This window comes from Bombina bombina, chromosome 1 (genome assembly GCF_027579735.1).
Source record: "Bombina bombina isolate aBomBom1 chromosome 1, aBomBom1.pri, whole genome shotgun sequence".
In the NCBI taxonomy this organism is placed as follows: Eukaryota; Metazoa; Chordata; class Amphibia; order Anura; family Bombinatoridae; genus Bombina; species Bombina bombina.
Window position 1 is genome coordinate 1,343,585,175 of NC_069499.1, and position 19,321 is coordinate 1,343,604,495.

Here is a 19,321-nt window from a genome sequence, read left to right on the forward strand (position 1 = left end):
ATTCTTGTATATACATGCGAACGGTCATGACTTCCCTCACATTTGGTATAAGCAAGTGACTTTGTTTTGGGGCGATTTGAGCCAAAGGCTCAGTGGAAATTATGGAAGCACAGGCAGCTGCAACACACAGAACTTTTTCTCATTAAGAAATGCACAGAAAAGGGACATTTCAAATGTGGAAGTCAACACAATCTTCACATTGGATCTCTCAAAATTTTCCCTTCCAGCTTTGTTCGATGAAATGGAATAACTGATATTAAAACAAAACAAATTAAAATGGGACATTTGGACACTTGAGAGCTATTTAAAACTCAAGATCATACCCAGGGGACTAAGGCTTGACAAGTATCCCACATTCACTACTGAGGATAGTAAATACATTTATGGAATAAATAATACTTTATCTGACTGTTCATTCAAATTGATGAATTTGCTTATAGATTATAGAATGAATAATGTACAGGAAATATCTTGCAAAATTATCTTGGTACAAAATGAATTGAATAGAAGATGTGAGAATTCTGATTATCCCAAGTTTGATTTATTGCTTAAAGAAGCTGTTTTAGAAGTCAAAAAAGTCCTGTTAGAACATAAACATAATAAGTATGTGCGTGATCAATTAGACTATACGAATAATATTGTCTATGTTTGGAACAAGAAAGAGAGATTTCAAAAGAGAAAGGAATTCAATCAGAATTTGGGATCAGAAGGAAGAGGCAGGGGTAACAGAGGAAGGTGCAGGGGGCGGGGTGGACACAACAGGAGAATACGCTTCACTGATAGCGAAACAGATTCATTAGGTGAAAGCTCAGGTGAAGATGAAACATAGTACAATACACCCTACAATCCACCCTCCATGTCATCCCAAGCAGGTCAAAGTATGCCAAATTTTACACAACCCCAGCACCCAGTGAGGACAAAGGAACTGGCACCCACCCCCTCTTCTATACTTAAAAAGCCCTCGTATGTTTCTAGGTATACCCCACAAGAACCCACTACACAATATCAAACAGAGATTCCCAATACTACAGAACTTTCAGAAATTAATCAGGTTTTTTCCCTTCCCCCTCCAAAGCCAGATGGGGGGGTGTCAAGATACAAGAGGCATGTACAAAGGGGGTTACCCACTGAGAACAAACCAGAGACAGACACGGTATCAGTAAATTGTGTAATTAATCTATCCTCTTATGCCCTTAATAAGATGGAACACAAGGTTCTTAGTGTAGGTTTGGGATTTGTACCTACTACCACTTTCAACTTATTCAACACTCTACTAGATGTGACTAGGTTTATAAGGAAATTGACCTTAAGAAAACACTTTTCATTCAATTCAGCAACCTATGATACTGATATAACACAGCATGTTAACATAACTTGTAACTACAATACATACAGCATAGGCAATTTAGATTTTCAAGACCTATGCGGACTGTCAGTTTTGGAGTCACTAGAGAATGACCCTTTGAGTGAGATTACTGAAAATATTAGCAGTACCCCCAAACTAAAAAGTCCATCAACTTTCTATCCAATACATAGCAGGGACACTATAATAGAAAAGTTCTAAAAAAAGAGTAGAGAGTGACCTCACAAAAATCTTGCTTACCAACAAAAAAAAACTAAATTCAATCTGACCAAGGCAGAATTGGCTGCTTTGAAAAAAATGCAATCCAATACAGACCTAGTCATTAGGGCCGCTGACAAGGGTGGTTCGGTGGTTGTTGTGGACAGGGAGAAATTTGTTGATAAGGCCCTTAGACAGCTGTCCAATCAACATGACTATAGGGTTCTGAGTTCAGACCCTACAAAACTTTTTAAAAGCAAACTCAGAGATTTGATTGATGAGGGTGTGCATAAAGGCATAAACCACTTACCCAAAGTACACAAATCTTTGGAGAATGTTGTTGGCAGACCGATTGTTAGCGGCATAGGATCCCTGCTCGAGCATCTGTCCGAGTGGTTGGATCTAATCCTACAACCTATGGTGGTTAAACGTTGGAGCTATATACGTGACACTACACGTCTTGAATCTGGTCTCAAAAGTGACTTGGAATAAAGAGTATAAATGGCTAACTGTTGATGGGACTGCTATGGGTGCAAAATTTGCCCCCTCCTATGCCAACCTCTTCATGGGGTGGAGGGAGCAGTTCCACATATATGGAGGTGGGAACCCTTTCAGCTCAAATGTATTTATATACAGGAGATTTATTGATGATCTCCTGTTTATTTGGAATGGCACCCAGGAAGACCTTGGCTCTTTTGTCCAATACCTCAATGTGAATGACCTAGGAATCAGCTTTACGCATGAATAGGATCCATTGAGTATACACTACTTGGACATAACCTTGTCAGGGATAGATGACAAATTGGTTTCTACCAATGTTTACAGGAAACCAATAACAGGCACGCTACGAGTTCTCATCCGAAAAGCGTATTTAAAGGTATAGCTAAAGGCCAATTCATACGCCTCAAACAAAACTGCTCTGATGAAGAGAATTATCACAAACAGTCCAAGGGCCTGGCAACACGTCTGAAGGAGAGAGGTTACCAAGAGCCTGTGATCAATGAGGCAATTAAAGCAGTAAAGCAACAAAAAAGAGTAGATTTACTGTGTAAAAAGAAACCGATAGGCAAAGTCCATAATGTGGCAGAGAATAATGTCTTATTTATCACGGATTATTCAGAACAGTATCACAGTATCTGTGATATCATTAAAAGACATTTCTCTATATTGAAGGCGGATGAAGGCCTATCCAATCTATCTAAAAAAAAATGCAAATTTGCTTACAAAAGGGGCAAAACACTGGGCAACACTTTGGCCCCCACCAAACTCTCCACAAAGGAGAGTCCCAGGTCCTCCTGGTTGACTATGTGTGGAATGTTTAAATGCCATAACAATACTTGTGTGGCATGTGAAAGAGTTGAGACAGGGGAATTTTTTAAATCCTCGGCCACAGGGCATAGCTTTCAAAAACAGTCCTGTTTAAATTGCAGGTCCACATTTGTGGTTTATTTAATCACTTGTGTTTCCTGTGACAAACAATATGTTGGACTCACGACCCATGAAGTGAGATCAAGGGTCAGGGAACATTTATCAAGCATCAAAACTGGTATAGCCAGTACCCCACTAGTCAAGCATTTTGTACAGTTTCATGCAAAAAACATGACCACATTAAGTTGGACCTGCATAGAAAAGGTCACTACTACCCAAAGAGGGGGTGATCGAGAAAGATTACTGGGAAAAAGGGAGGTCTTTTGGATATTCAAGTTACAGACTAGCTATCCTAAAGGCCTCAATTTAGAATATGACTTGATAAATGTTTGGGAATAAAAGGTTTCCATTTTTTATCTTATCATCCTTTCTCCTGAAATTGATAACCTACTATTCATAGTCCATAGTGGGTTGCCCAGAGAACTCGTAAAAAAAAATCCTCCCCTCTTCCCTATGCAGTAAATTCTTTAGTCATATAGCTTCATTCTATAGCCCTAGATATTTACATACTTTGACTAATGTAATTTGATCTTTTTTGGCACAATGAACTAAAACTAATATATGGCCAACACATGTATTATTTATTCTTTACTTTTCAATTTAGAGTATATTATTTTCAGACGCTACCAGACTGTTTTAATCATACACATTTTATAGATTAGTCACCCTTGTATATATAAACAGGCCCTCCTTGGCCATTAACATTTACCCCATTATTATTGAAATATCTTCATTTAAGTTGATTGTTGATATTTAATGTAGGAATTATTGCCAGGTCACTGCGTTCATTATATTTTCAACATATGACTCAGTATTTGTTTATATTAGAATCCTTTAATTTAATTTCGTGAGTTTCCATACCCCTTCGCATTAGATACATTTTATATCACTTTCAAAGCTGAATTAGTCATACAGCACAGTCTTGCATTTCTAGTGCTTACCATTCTGAAGCTTGTTTTAATAATACCAATTTTATATTAAGGGTATAATATGCAGGTTAGAGATTGTACTGAAATAGGAAACATCTCTTGTAATCCAACTAAGTTTTGGATTACCATTCTGCATTATACTATGTACAACATTGCTCTGTGTGATTGCTCCTGTTTGCAGCCTAGGACGATAACAATTCTTTGTAATTTGCATAATGAATACCAATTTAGCAATTAAGTGTTCGTCCAATAGGAGCAGGCTTTTTGTTTTAAATATCTGATCATTTTAAAACCTTGCTAACAGCTTTGACTACGGCAACTGTCGAAACGCGTCAGCTGCACACTACAAGCTGACCTCCTTTGTTTCAACCTGTGTTTCCAGGCTTTTTACTTTGTTTGTCATTAAGTAAATAAAGAACTTTTATTATTACATTCCCGGCTGGTGCTCCTCAATCATTGTACTCTAGTCTAAATACCCCTATCCTGCCCCCCCCGACACTAAAAATAAGTAAATTACAAAATTAAAAAAAACTATGAAAAAATTAAAAAAAATCTAACATTACCAAAAAACAAACAAACACTAAATTTACGAAAAATTAAAAAACACTAAGGTTACAAAAAATAACAAACTAAATTATCCAAAATAATAAAAATGAAACCTAATCTAATAGCCCTATAAAAACAAAAAGGGCCTTTTGTAGGGCATTTCCCTAAGTTAAACAGCTCTTTTACAAAAAAAAATACAAAGTCCTCCCTAAAAGTAACCCCCCCCCGCCCAAACAACCCCCAAAATAAAAAAAAACCTAAGTCTAAAAAAAACCTAAGATGTATGGGCATTTTTTAGCCCTAATCTAAAAAAAAATAAAAAAAAGAACTAACACTAACCCCAGAATATTTACTCACAGTTCCTGGCATCCATCGTCATCCAGGCGGCGACATCTTCGTCCATCACGGGGGCACCTTCTATCTTCATCCCAGTAACGCATAGCTGTGGCCATGCGGAGCTGACCAGGACCGGCGGCGACGACAACATGCAGCGTGGAGCCTCCTCTTCATGCGATCACCGCCGCACACTAAAGCTTGAATGCAAGGTACCCCTTTTATATTGGGTTACGTTGCATTACTACTGGCTGAAAAATTCAAATCAGCCAATAGGATGAGAGCTGCTTAAATTATATTGGATGATTTTAAGGGCAATGCCCATACAAATGCCCTTTTAGGGGCAATTGGTAGCTTAGGTTTTTTTATTTTGGGGGGTTTGTTGGGTGGGGGGTTTACTTTTAGGGTGACTTTGTAATCTTATTATGTAAAAGAGCTGTTTAACTTAGGGCAATGCCCTACAAAAGGCCCTTTTAAGGACTATTGGTAGTTTATTGATAGATTAGGGGGTGTTTTTATTTTGGGTGGCTTTTTTGTTTTTATAGGGCTATTAGTTTTAATTTTTATTATTTTGGATAATTTTGTTTATTATTTTATGTAATCTTATTGTTTTTTTTTATTTTTTATAATTTTAGTGTTTTTTGTAATGTTAGATTTTTTTTAATTTTCATAATTTAGTGTTTTTTTTGGAATGTTAAGGTTTTTTTGTAGGATTTTTTAATATTGTAATTTATTTATTTTTTTATTTTATTTTTTTTAAATAGTAATGTTAGATTAATTTATAGTTTAATCTTAGTTTTTTTTTTAAATTTATTTTAAGGTAGTTATATTGTAAATTTTAATTTAAAGTTAGGGGATGTTTTAGGTTTAGGGGTTAATAGTTTGTTTAGTGTTTTTCAATGGGGGGATGGCTGTTTAAGGGTTAATAGTTTGTTTAGTATTATCAATGTGGGGGGCCAGCGGTTTAGGGGTTAATAGATTTATTTTAGTAGTAGCAATGTGGAGGGCCAGCAGTTTAGGGGTTAATAGGTTTTTTTTTATAGTAGTAGCGATGTGTAGTGTTGGTGATGTGGGTGGTCGGCGGTTTAGGCGTTAATATGTTTATTTAGTGTTGGCTATGTGGGTGGGCGGCGTATTAGGGGTTAATAAGTTTAATAAAGTATTTGTGATGCGGGGGATGGCGGTTTAGGGGGTTATTAGGTAGTTTATGTGTGTTAGTGTACTTTGTAACATTTTTGTTATGAGTTTTGTGAAACTTTTTTTGCAAAATCCATAACTACTGGTCTCAGATAGCGGAATGGATCGTGGCGGTATAGTCTATAACGCAAGCATTTTAGCCAGACCGCACAACATGTAATACAGGTGCAATGAAAATCCTGCACTCAAAAGCCATTTTTTGAGTGCGGAATGAAGAGTTGTGTAAAGGCTAAAACACTAGCAGTATAGCCGTACCGCCACGACTTGTAATACGGGAGACCTGCATATTCTGCACGCAATGGCAATTTTTCAGCAGTATAGCCGTACTGCAAAACTTGTAATTTTGCTGTAAGTTTTTTAACAAGATAGTTGAGACCTTTCTTCAGGCAAACCAGTATGTAACAAGTACTTTTATCATAAGTTTTGCATTTTATCTCTTTCCTAGTGTGATTAGCATGGTTTTACAAGTATTTCTGTGAGGGGAACTCAGAATGCAGGAACAGAGACAGAATAATGAAAGTATTTTAAAAGCTTTACTGATTGATAAGCAAAAGAACAGTTGGTAGTTCAAATTGAAGATCAAAGAAACAGCAAGTTTGAACATAGGCCCAATGTGGAACACTAAAGTCCAGTACAAAGTTCAGAAAACTTAAGCAGGTTGCAGTAACAAATTTCAATGAGCACTGTTGCTTAAATTGTGCAGTAAGGGTGAGGCTGTCACAGACTACCTGGTAGATACAGCAGGCACAGCTTGGTTTGAGGAAGACTGTCGTTGGTATAGTAGACACAGGGTTCTCCGCAGGCACAGGATACCGAGCGGGTACCGTTGTTGAGACTGTCACTGGATACTAGATAGGTACAGAAGGTGCAGTTATCAAGCAATACTGTTTGGCTTTCAAGAACCAGGTAGGCATAAGGAAGTGCAAGGTAAGTATGCTTTGTCACTGGAACAAGGTGAGCATAAACTGGTATCAGGTAAGTATGCTTGTTTTTTAGTAACCAGGTAGGAAAGGTAATAACTCAGCCATAGTGATGGAAGGTTGGGTATCTTTGACGCGCCACCTAGTGGCCTGGGGTTAAATCCCAGAAGTAATGGCTCATGGAGTCTCACAACCATGAAAGAAGTTAATTTATCAGGCAAGCATAGATTTTGTTTTTCTTTCATGTTTAAAATAGAGGGTCTAATGATCAAAATCTCGCTGTCACGGAGAGAAATCACACAATATATGTTTTTAACTTTTTATTGCAATGTATCTGTCCTTTCATTTCCAGAACCCTGTATAGCAACTAAAACAGCTGTGATTTAAAAAAAAAAAAAGTATAAAATTTAAAAAAAGTTTCCAATGTATTTCTATTATAAAATTAGCTTCTTTCCCATGATATTTTTTGCTGAAAAGATACCTAGGTAGGTGACTGGAGCACTATGTGGCAGGAAACTATCATCTAGTTCTCTTGCAAATGGATAACATTCTTGGAACACTGCTGTCATATTGTGCTCTAGGCATGCTCCTGAGCTTATGTCCATTCTTGTCAATAAAAGATACCAAGAGAACAAATTTAAAGTAAATTAGAAAGTTGTTTAACCCCTTCCCGCCCTTAGGGCATTCTATGCCATCCTAACAGTACTGGGCTTTAACGCATATTGCGGCGCCAAGCCTGATTTTCCGCACGGCTATTGGCTATGAGGGGGAAACGTCACCTCTCAGCAAAATAGCGAAACTAGCGTTCTGCCGGTGGGCTGCCTTAGCAGCTCAGTGCGATGATCGCTTGGAAAAAATAAAGGAGCTTCCAGCATAAAGTATTTTATACTTCATAAATAAAAGTCCCCTTTATTTGTTCCAATGGTAAATCCTAGCGTTTCACAACGCTAGGATTTCCCTCCACTTTAACTAGTAAAAGTCCTCACAACAGTTGTGCATTTATGTCTGTCATATTCATTAACTGATAAACCACATGAAATATGTTTTATTCTCTATAGAAGTAAAAAGGGCTTTTGGACAAAATAATTGGGGCCACCATTCTGACATGTTTGAGTATATAGCTATGAACAAGCTGCTCTCAGGAACTAGGGGAAGTATACAATGTGCCAATCTCTGTGTTAAAAAAAATAAATAAAGTTAAAGGGATACTAAACACAATGTTTTTCTGTCATGATTCAGATAGAGCATGAGATTTTAAGCACCTTTCTAATTTACTCCTATTATTAATTTTTCTTTGTTCTCATGCTATCTTGATTTGAAAAAGCAGTACTGTAAGCTTTAGAGACGGACCATTTTTTGTTCTGCAACTGGGTAGCACTTGCTGATTTGTGGCTAAATGTAGCAAACCAATCAGCAAGCTCTACCAAGGTGCTGAACTAAAAATGGGCCGGTTCCTAACCTTTTATTACTGCTTTTTCAAATCAAGATAACATGAGAACAAAGAAAAATTGATAATAGGAGTAAATTAGAAAGTAGCTTAAAATGGCATGCTCTATCTGAATCATGAAAGAGAAAATGTGGGATTAGTATCCCTTTAAATTGATTTAAAAGAAAAAGATCCAGCCTATCTGAACCCACTGACAAAAGCAATTGGTACCAATTGTGGAAAAGGCACAAGCTATAGTAGATTGCATGAACAAGGCAACACACAATGTCATAATTAGTGGTGTGTTCCTGTCTAGCAGTAAAACCAATGCAGTTGTTCTTGTCAGACAGTGAGGATTAGTAAGAAGTACAAAAGCATTACTGTAGTATTCATTTTCATTTAACCCTTGAGTTGTTCTCTTCCCACAGGCCAAAACAAATGTTACTTGTTATTGCATTCATTTACACAGCAGAGGGCTCTGAACACCTGAGGAAGAAAGCTCCAGAGAATACTAAAATGCTATTGGAGATCACAACACCTGCTCAAGTTGTGTGATAAAACTGCTTGTGCACGTTCCACCCCTTTAATTACTGCATTTCTCTGTATCTCTCAGCAAAAGAAAAAGAGTGGCACAAAATATACATTTCTTTCATGTAATTAGCAAGAGTCCATGAGCTAGTGACGTATGGGATATACATTCCTACCAGGAGGGGCAAAGTTTCCCAAACCTTAAAATGCCTATAAATACACCCCTCACCACACCCACAATTCAGTTTTACAAACTTTGCCTCCGATGGAGGTGGTGAAGTAAGTTTGTGCTAGATTCTACGTTGATATGCGCTCCGCAGCAAGTTGGAGCCCGGTTTTCCTCTCAGCGTGCAGTGAATGTCAGAGGGATGTGAGGAGAGTATTGCCTATTTGAATGCAGTGATCTCCTTCTACGGGGTCTATTTCATAGGTTCTCTGTTATCGGTCGTAGAGATTCATCTCTTACCTCCCTTTTCAGATCGACGATATACTCTTATATATACCATTACCTCTGCTGATTCTCGTTTCAGTACTGGTTTGGCTTTCTACAAACATGTAGATGAGTGTCCTGGGGTAAGTAAATCTTATTTTCTGTGACACTCTAAGCTATGGTTGGGCACTTTATTTATAAAGTTCTAAATATATGTATTCAAACATTTATTTGCCTTGACTCAGAATGTTCAACTTTCCTTATTTTCAGACAGTCAGTTTCATATTTGGGATAATGCATTTTATTTAATCATTTTTTCTTACCTTCAAAAATTTGACTTTTTCCCTGTGGGCTGTTAGGCTCGCGGGGGCAGAAAATGCTTCATTTTATTGCGTCATTCTTGGCGCGGACTTTTTTGGTGCAAAATTTTTTTTCTGTTTCCGGCGTCATACGTGTCGCCGGAAGTTGCGTCATTTTTTGACGTTTTTTTGCGTCAAAAATGTCGGCGTTCTGGATGTGGCGTCATTTTTGGCGCCAAATAATGTGGGCGTCTTTTTTAGCGCTAAAAAATATGGGCGTCATTTTTGTCTCCACATTATTTAAGTCTCATTATTTATTGCTTCTGGTTGCTAGAAGCTTGTTCACTGGCATTTTTTTCCCATTCCTGAAACTGTCATTTAAGGAATTTGTTCAATTTTGCTTTATATGTTGTTTTTTTCTTTTACATATTGCAAGATGTTCCACGTTGCAACTGAGTCAGAAGATACTTCAGGAAAATCACTGCACAGTGCTGGAGCTACCAAGCTAAGTGTATCTGCTATAAACTTTTGGTATCTGTTTCTCCAGCTGTTATTTGTATTGCATGTCATGTCAAACTTATTAATGCAGATAAAATTTCCTTTAGTACTGTTACATTACCTGTTGCTGTTCCGTCAACATCTAATTTTCAGAGTGTTCCTGATAACATAAGAGATTTTATTTTTTAAATCCATTAAGAAGGCTATGTCTGTTATTTCTCCTTCTAGTATACATAAAAGTCTTTTAAAACTTCTCTTTTTTCAGATGAATTTTTAAATGAACATCATCATTCTGATACTGATAATGGTTCTTCTGGTTCAGAGGTTTCTGTCTCAGAGGTTGATGCTGATAAATCTTTGTATTTGTTCAAGATGGAATTTATTCGTTCTTTACTTAAAGAAGTGTTATTTGCATTAGAAATAGAGGATTCTGGTCCTCTTGATACTAAATGTAAACGTTTAAATAAGGTTTTTAAATCTCCTGTAGTTATTCCAGAAGTGTTTTATCTCCCTGATGCTATTTCTGAAGTAATTTCCAGGGAATGGAATAATTTGGGTAATTTATTTACTCCTTCTAGACGTTTAAGCAAATTATATCCTGTGCCATCTGACAGATTAGAGTTTTTTGGGACAAAAATCCCTAAGGTTATGGGGCTGTCTCTACTCCTGCTAATGTACTACTATTCCTACGGCAGATAGTACTTAATTTAAGGATCCTTTAGATAGGAAAATTGAATCCTTTCTAAGAAAAGCTTCCTTATGTTCAGGTAATCTTCTTAGACCTGCTATATTTTTAGCGGATGTTGCTGCAGCTTCAACTTTTTGGTTAGAAGCTTTAGCGCAACAAGTAACAGATCATAATTTTATAGCATTATTATTATTCTATAACATGCTAATAATTTTATTGGTGATACCATCTTTTGATATCATTAGAGTTGATGTCAGGTATATGTCTCTAGCTATTTTAGCTAGAAAAGCTTTATGGATTAAACTTGGAATGCTGACATGTCTTCTAAGTCAACTTTGCTTTCCCTTTCTTTCCAGGGTAAATAATCATTTTCGTTCTTTTCCTCACAACAAGGAACAAAAGCCTGATCCTTCATCCTCAGGAGCGGTATCAGTTTGGAAACTATTTCCAGTTTGGAATATATCCAAGCCTTATAGAAATCTATAGCCAGCTCCTAAGTACCTATGAAGGTGCGGCCCTTATTCCAGCTCAGCTGGTATGGGGCAGATTACGTTTTCTTCAAAGAAATTTGGATCAATTCCGTTCTTAATCTCTGGTTTCAGAAACATTGTTTCAGAAAGGTACAGAATTGGCTTCAAGTTAAGGCCTCCTGCTAAGAGATTCTTTTCTTTCCCGTGTCCCAGTTAACACAGCAAAGGCTCAGCATTTCTGAAATGTGTTTCAGATCTAGAGTTGGCTGGAGTATTTATGCCAGTTCCAGTTCTGGAACAGGGGCTGGGGTTTTATTTTATCTCTTCATTGTACCAAAGAAGGTCAATTCCTTCAGACCAGTTCCGGATCTATCATTATTGAATCGTTATGTTAGGATACCAACATTCAAGATGGTTACTGTAGGACTATCCTGCCTTTTGTTTAGCAAGGGCATTATATGTCTACAATAGATTTACAGGATGTGTATCTGCATATTCCGATTCATCCAGATCACTTTTAGTGTCTGAGATTCTCTTTTTAGACAAGCATTACCAGTTTTGTGGCTCTACCGTTTGGCCTAGCCTCAGTTCCAAGAATTTTTTTCAAAGGTTCTCGGTGCCCTTCTTTCTGTAATCAGAGAATAGGGTTTTGGTATTTCTTTATTTGGACGATATCTTGGTACTTGCTCTGTCTTCTCATTTTCGAAGAATCTCATACGAATCGACTTGTGTTGTTTTCTTCAAGTTCATGGTTGGAGGATCAATTTATCAATCAGTTCATTGATTCCTCAGACAAGGGTAACCTTTTTAGGTTTCTAGATAAATTCAGTGTCTATGACTCTGTCCTTGTCAGACAAGAGAAGTTTAACATTGATATCAGCTTGTCAAAACCTTCAGTCACAATCATTCCCTTTGGTAGCCTTATGCATGGAAATGTTGGGTCTTAGGACTGCCGCATCAGATGCGATCTCCTTTGCTCGTTTTCACATGCGACCTCTTCAGCTCTGTATGCTGAACCAATGGTGCAGGGATTACTCAAAGATATCTCAATTAATATCTTTAAACCGATTTTACGACACTCTCTGACATGGTGGACAGATCACCATCGTTTAGTTCAGGGGGCTTCTTTGTTCTTCCGACCTGGACTTTAATCTCAACAGATGCAAGTCTTACAGGTTGGGGAGCTGTGTGGGGGTATCTGACGGCACAAGGGGTTTGGGAATCTCAGGAGGTGAGATTTCCGATCAATATTTTGGAACTCCGTGCAATTTTCAGAGCTCTTCAGTCTTGGCCTCTTCTGAAGAGAGAGTTGTTCATTTGTTTTCAGTTAGACAATGTCACAACTGTGGCATACATCAATCATCAAGGAGGGACTCACAGTCCTCTGGCTATGAAAGAAGTATCTCGAATTTTGGTTTGGGCGGAATCCAGCTCCTGTCTAATCTCTGCAGTTCATATCCCAGGTATGGACAATTGGAAAGCGGATTATCTCAGTCGCCAAACGTTGCATCCGGGCGAATGGTCTCTTCACCCAGAGGTATTTCTTCAGATTGTTCAAATGTGGGAACTTCCAGAAATAGATCTGATGGCTTCTCATCTAAACAAGAAACTTCCCAGGTATCTGTCCAGATCCCGGGATCCTCAGGCGGAGGCAGTGGATGCATTATCACTTCCTTGGTAGTATCATCCTGCCTATATCTTTCCGCCTCTAGTTCTTCTTCCAAGAGTAATCTCCAAGATTCTGAAGGAATGCTCGTTTGTTCTGCTGGTAGCTCCGGCATGGCCTCACAGGTTTTGGTATGCGGATCTTGTCCGGATGGCCTCTTGCCAACCGTGGACTCTTCTGTTAAGACCAGCCCTTTTGTCTCAAGGTCCTTTTTTCCATCAGGATCTGAAATCCTTAAATTTAAAGGTATGGAGATTGAACGCTTGATTCTTGGTCAAAGAGGTTTCTCTGACTCTGTGATTAATACTATGTTACAGGCTCGTAAATCTGTATCCAGAGAGATATATTATAGAGTCTGGAAGACTTATATTTCTTGGTGTCTTTCTCATCATTTTTCTTGGCATTCCTTTAGAATACCGAGAATATTCAGTTTCTTCAGGATGGTTTAGATAAGGGTTTGTCCGCAAGTTCCTTGAAAGGTCAAATCTCTGCTCTTTCTGTTCTTTTTCACAGAAAGATTGCTATTCTTCCTGATATTCATTGTTTTGTACAAGCTTTGGTTCGTATAAAGCCTGTCATTAAGTCAATTTCTCCTCCTTGGAGTTTGAATTTGGTTCTGGGGGCTCTTCAAGCTCCTCCATTTGAACCTATGCATTCATTGGATATTAAATTACTTTCTTGGAAAGTTTTGTTCCTTTTGGCCATCTCTTCTGCCAGAAGAGTTTCTGAATTATCTGCTCTTTCTTGTGAGTCTCCTTTTCTGATTTTTCATCAGGATAAGGCGGTGTTGCGAACTTCTTTTGAATTTTTACCTAAGTTGTGAATTCCAACAACATTAGCAGAGACATTGTGGTTCCTTCATTATGTCCTAATCCTAAGAATTCTAAGGAGAAATCGTTGCATTCTTTGGATGTTATTAGAGCTTTGAAATATTATGTTGAAGCTACTAAGTCTTTCCGAAAGACTTCTAGTTTATTTGTTATCTTTTCCGGTTTTAGAAAGGCCAGAAAACTTCTGCCATTTCTTTGGCATCTTGGTTGAAATCTTTAATTCATCTTGCCTATGTTGAGTCGGGTAAGACTCCGCCTCATAGGATTACAGCTCATTCTACTAGGTCAGTTTCTACTTCCTGGGCGTTTAGGAATGAAGCTTCGGTTGATCAGATTTGCAAAGCGGCAACTTGGTCCTCTTTGCATACTTTTACCAAATTCTACCATTTTGTTGTATTTTCTTCTTCTGAAGCAGTTTTTGGTAGAAAAGTACTTCAGGCAGCGGTTTCAGTTTGAATCTTCTGCTTATGTTTTTCATTAAACTTTATTTTGGGTGTGGATTATTTTCAGCAGGAATTGGCTGTCTTTATTTTATCCCTCCCTCTCTAGTGACTCTTGTGTGGAAAAGATCCACATCTTGGGTAGTCATTATCCCATACGTCACTAGCTCATGGACTCTTGCTAATTACATGAAAGAAAACATAATTTATGTAAGAACTTACCTGATAAATTCATTTCTTTCATATTAGCAAGAGTCCATGAGGCCCGCCCTTTTTTGTGGTGGTTATGATTTTTTTGTATAAAGCACAATTATTCCAATTCCTTATTTTATATGCTTTCGCACTTTTTTCTTATCACCCCACTTCTTGGCTATACGTTAAACTGAATTGTGGGTGTGGTGAGGGGTGTATTTATAGGCATTTTAAGGTTTGGGAAACTTTGCCCCTCCTGGTAGGAATGTATATCCCATACGTCACTAGCTCATGGACTCTTGCTAATATGAAAGAAATGAATTTATCAGGTAAGTTCTTACATAAATTATGTTTTTTCAAGTACATATGAACTGCAGAGGTGTAATTTGGGTTTCAGCTGTTTTATTTGCTAATTCTTCATTTACAATTTGTATGTATTTGCTTGGTTTCGTTACTTCATCTCGAACTTAAAGGGACACTGTACCCCAATTTTTTCTTTTGTGATTCAGATAGAGCATGCAATTTTAAGCAACTTTCTAATTTACTTCTATTATCAATTTTTCTTCGTTCTCTTGATATCTTTATTTGAAAAAGGCATCTAAGCTGAGGAGCCAGCAAATTTGTGGTTCAGAACCATGGACAGCAATTGTTTATTAGTGCTGCCCAATCAGCAAGGACAACCCAGGTTGTTCACCAAAAATGGGCTGGCATCTAAACTTAAATTCTTGCTTTTCAAATAAACATACCAAGAGAATGAAGATAATTTGATAATAGGAGTACATTAGAAAGTTGCTTCAAATTGCATGCTCTATCTGAATCACAAAAGTAAAAATTTGGGTACAGTGTCCCTTTAAACGTGTTCTGATGTTTTAGATAGCAGCACTTTGTTAAATTCTAACACACACCAACAACCATTATCCAGCCTCAGCTAGAGTTTCTTTCATGCAGGGCCTGGGGAACTGCCTATGGTACTAATAATTTTGTGAAAACATCCTGAAAATAGAAAAGTTTTTATTTTGAAAGCTAAACATGGATATTTCTATTGGCGAATCTATGAAGATGCAGATAATATATTTGTCAGATGTTATATCAATTCCTCTGAAGCTCTGAAATCTACAGCTTATGATACTAATAGGAATTTAACAGAAACTGATAAACATTTTGTCTAGAACCAGTTAAAATAATGTATACATACCAATAATGTCACAGTGTTCCTCAAAAGGGCAGGTAGTCACTACATATTTTAGCCAGTAAGGCTAAGAAAAGCTCTCCCAGAAAACTGCTCTAGAATGTTGTTTTAATAACCCCCCCCCCCCATCTAAACCCATCAGAATTTCTATGTGAAAGTTGTGGGTGATTTTTTTTCTCATTTGTTTTTAGTCATCCTGAATTATTTTGTTCTAATCCATTAGAATAGCTACCATCTGAACCATTAAAAACACTTAAAGAGATATTAAACACATTTTTCTTTCTTTTATGATTCAGATAGACTAGAGCATGCAATTTTAAGAAACTTTCTTATTTACTCCTATTAATCCTTCTTCTTTCTCTTAGCATCTTTATTTGAAAAGCAGGAATGTAAGCTTAGGAGAAAGACCACTTTTGGTTAAGCACCTGGGTAGCAATTGATGATGGCTGTCTCCTAAGCTTGCATTCCTGCTTTTCAAATAAAGATTCCAAAAGAACAAAGAAAGTTTGATATGAGTAAATTAGAAAGATGCACAAATCAATGCTCTGTCTATCCGAATCAGTTAATATTTTTTTTTTGGGTTTCATATCCCTTTAATGACACTAACTTGGTTAGCCTAAATATGCACTTTACCTGAAATTTTCTAATTTGAAGGATATAAACCAACGGGTTTCATGTGTATCTAATACTACACAAGGTTTAAATTGAATTATGAACAATACAAATGACTAAAGTTATTCATTTTGGGTAGATAGCATTGTAAGACATTATGTAATCCGTTATAATAAATAGTATACCCAAGATGAGAACCTGACTATATGTTTTCGTATTAAATTAGCCGTGTGTATATATTATTATTGTAGCTTTCTTTATAGCACATCAATATACACATACAGACTGAGTCACAAGTATATTTACGCCCCGTATCAAACATCCCCATCCCATCGCTAGGTAGCTCTCTGATCGCCGCCGATCATTTGGTCTTTCCCGCCTCCCCTCCAGCGCCGTGCACGGTGGTTGAGTCCAGGCTGCTCCCGGCAGTGAGCTGCCAGATCTGGCTGGAGACAGAGTGAGACGGAGCTGGAGGGCGGCGGGAGGATGAAAGCTGGGCCCACCTGAGCACCATGGCCTCCAATTGCAGCGACATCGTACGCCAGGGATACGTGAGGATGAAGAGCAGGAAACTGGGGGTGAGGGGGCACCCTCAAATATGGAGGGGCCCAAATATATGAAAGTATGAGGGTACACTGAGGCAGTGTGAGGGTGGAAACTGATTAGTATGAGAGGAACTTGAAATTTGACAGAGACCTTTAGACACAACATTATCTACTGAGCTTGAAGATTAGGAAACTAGGGGTGTAGATATATATAGCTGTAATAGGGAGGTTCTGATATAGAGAGCCACCCATAAACATGAGCTTGGGAATTTGTCTGTAAGGCAGGGCAGTATGAGGCAAGGAACCCTGAGATCTGATAGACAAATCTAAGAGGTGATGGGAGTATGAGGTTATTTGAGGCAAGGGGTTAGTTAGAATGATTTAAATCAAATTAGGTATAGGAACCTTAGAATTTACAGAGGAATCCTGAGACAAATTTAGGCAGAAGGCGTCATGGGAATGGAAGACAAACTTAATAACTTAAAGAGATATGAAACCCAATTTTTTTCATTTGTGATTCAGACAGAGCATACAATTTTAAAATAGGGTAAAGGTGTAGTTTAACATCCCAAATTCAGAAGGTACCACATCCCGCCGTGGGGGGGGGGGGGGGCATAGATAGGTTCCTAGTGGTGGATGCGGCGCCCGGGAACAATATTGGAACAGAGCGTTGCAGCGCCTGGGAACGATATAGGAACAGAGAATTACGGCGGTGCCCGGGAATGATATTAGAAAAGAGCGATCTGTTCCAATACTTGCCCAGGCCGCCGCAACAGCCGCTGGGAACCTAGCCATGGTTCCCCCCCAAGTTACCTTTCTGAAGTAATACCCACAGTAAAGTGTAATTTTCTGAAGTAATTCCCACGGTAAAATATAACATGTTTAGGTAAATTCTGTTCCAATATCGTTCCCGGGCGCCGCAACCACCCCTGGGAACCTATCCATGGTGCGTGTCCCCCACTGCAGGATGTGGTACCTTCCGAATTTGGGACATAAACTACACCTTTACCTAAAATAGTTTCCAATTTACTTCTATTATTGCTGCTTTTCAACAAAAGATACCAAAGAACAAATAAAATATGATAAATGAAGTAAATTAGAAAGTTGTTTAAAATTGCATGCTCTATCTGAATCATAAAATAAAAATGTTGGGTTTCATATCCCTTTACGTATGAGGGCACCTTAAGCAGAGATTGAAACACAATTGAGCAGAAATGTAGTTGTGGAGTTATCTCAGGAATGATGAATAGATGATGGCCATTGGAGAATTAGGGTAATTTCCTCTGTAGTCTGTTGCTTTCCCCATATAAAGCCGCTTTCAGGATTAGGCAGGGCCATTGGTTCCTGGTCTGTTATATGATTTGCTCTTATCAAGATATATTTGGGCAGTTGGAGAATGAGATCAGAGTTTAGGAGCAGGAACCCTATGCACGTGAACATTATAGCGCTACAATTTGGTACAGGTAGAAAAGGTCTGGATTTAAGAATATTTTTATATTTGGATCTGTAAAATGGGGGCAGCTTAGAGAAGGGTATAGGACCCAGTGTAAATAATATTATTTAGGCAATATGTATATGTCATAATACAGCTAATACATGTAACCTAAAGGTAGTTTTATATATTTTTTTTAAAAAACATTTTTGTATACATATTGCCATCAGAAAGTTAATACAGTTCTGTAATCAGAAAAGTAATAGTTTTTGTTTTTAAATAAATATAGACTAGAATTAGCATTCTAGAACACAGAAACCAAACCAAACCAAAGACACAGGGAGAGAAGATTGTGACTTATTGGCAGGGAAAATGATAATGGTTAATAATTAAAAAAAAAAATAAATATATGAATGACAAAGACTGGATTTCGGAATAATTCTGAATTTTGGAAACTCTGATTTGGGGATTTGTACCTGTACCACATTGAACACAAGAAACAAAGACCCTCAGTGTAATGTGCACATGGAAGTCTGCCCGGCATTCCAAGAATCACATGTTGCACCCTAAAACTGCTAATTTTCAGTTAGTGAAATTTAGATTGTAGAACATGAAAAGCCTTCATGGCAATAAAGGAAATCCAGAATATGACTAATGCATGGCATGTAATACTACATTGGGGTGGTGGAGAATCTTAGAACTTGTTGCATGCAGTGTGTTACAGTTCGTTCGTATAGAAAACTACAGAACTAGATGCTAATAGCACACTAAGAAAACTAAAACAATGTAATTAAAAATCCATGCAAGTTATTACAAAAATATGCAAGCCCTTGAAGTATGTTTCAGTATTTCATGAAGAAAGATGCTTTAGTGAATACTGACCTATAGTCTATTTTTGCACAGAAATTAAATTAGCTGGCTTGGCTGGCTATGTACAAGTGTAAAGTAGAGCTGGACAGAAAACTGCTAAAAGGGACACTAAACCCAAAATGTTTTCTTTCACAATTCCGATAGAGAATGCAATTTTAAGCAACTTTCTAATTTACTCCTATTGTCAATTTTTCTTCTTTCTCTTGCTATCTTTATGTAAAAAAGCAGGAATGTAAAGCCTATGAGCCTGCCCATTTTAGGTTCATCACCCTGGATAGCACTTGCTTATTGG

At 37.6% G+C, this 19,321-nt stretch overlaps 1 protein-coding gene across 1 annotated transcript in view; it reads left to right on the forward strand.

The window, feature by feature from the left end:
• The first annotated feature begins 16,555 nt into the window (after positions 1-16,555).
• DOK4 (docking protein 4) overlaps positions 16,556-19,321 on the forward strand; it is a 141,408-nt gene continuing 138,642 nt past the window's right edge. The window contains exon 1 of the mRNA XM_053702775.1: positions 16,556-16,760. Coding sequence (XP_053558750.1) covers positions 16,695-16,760 — 66 coding nt within the window. The 5' untranslated portion in view covers positions 16,556-16,694. The remainder of the gene's footprint in view (positions 16,761-19,321) is intronic.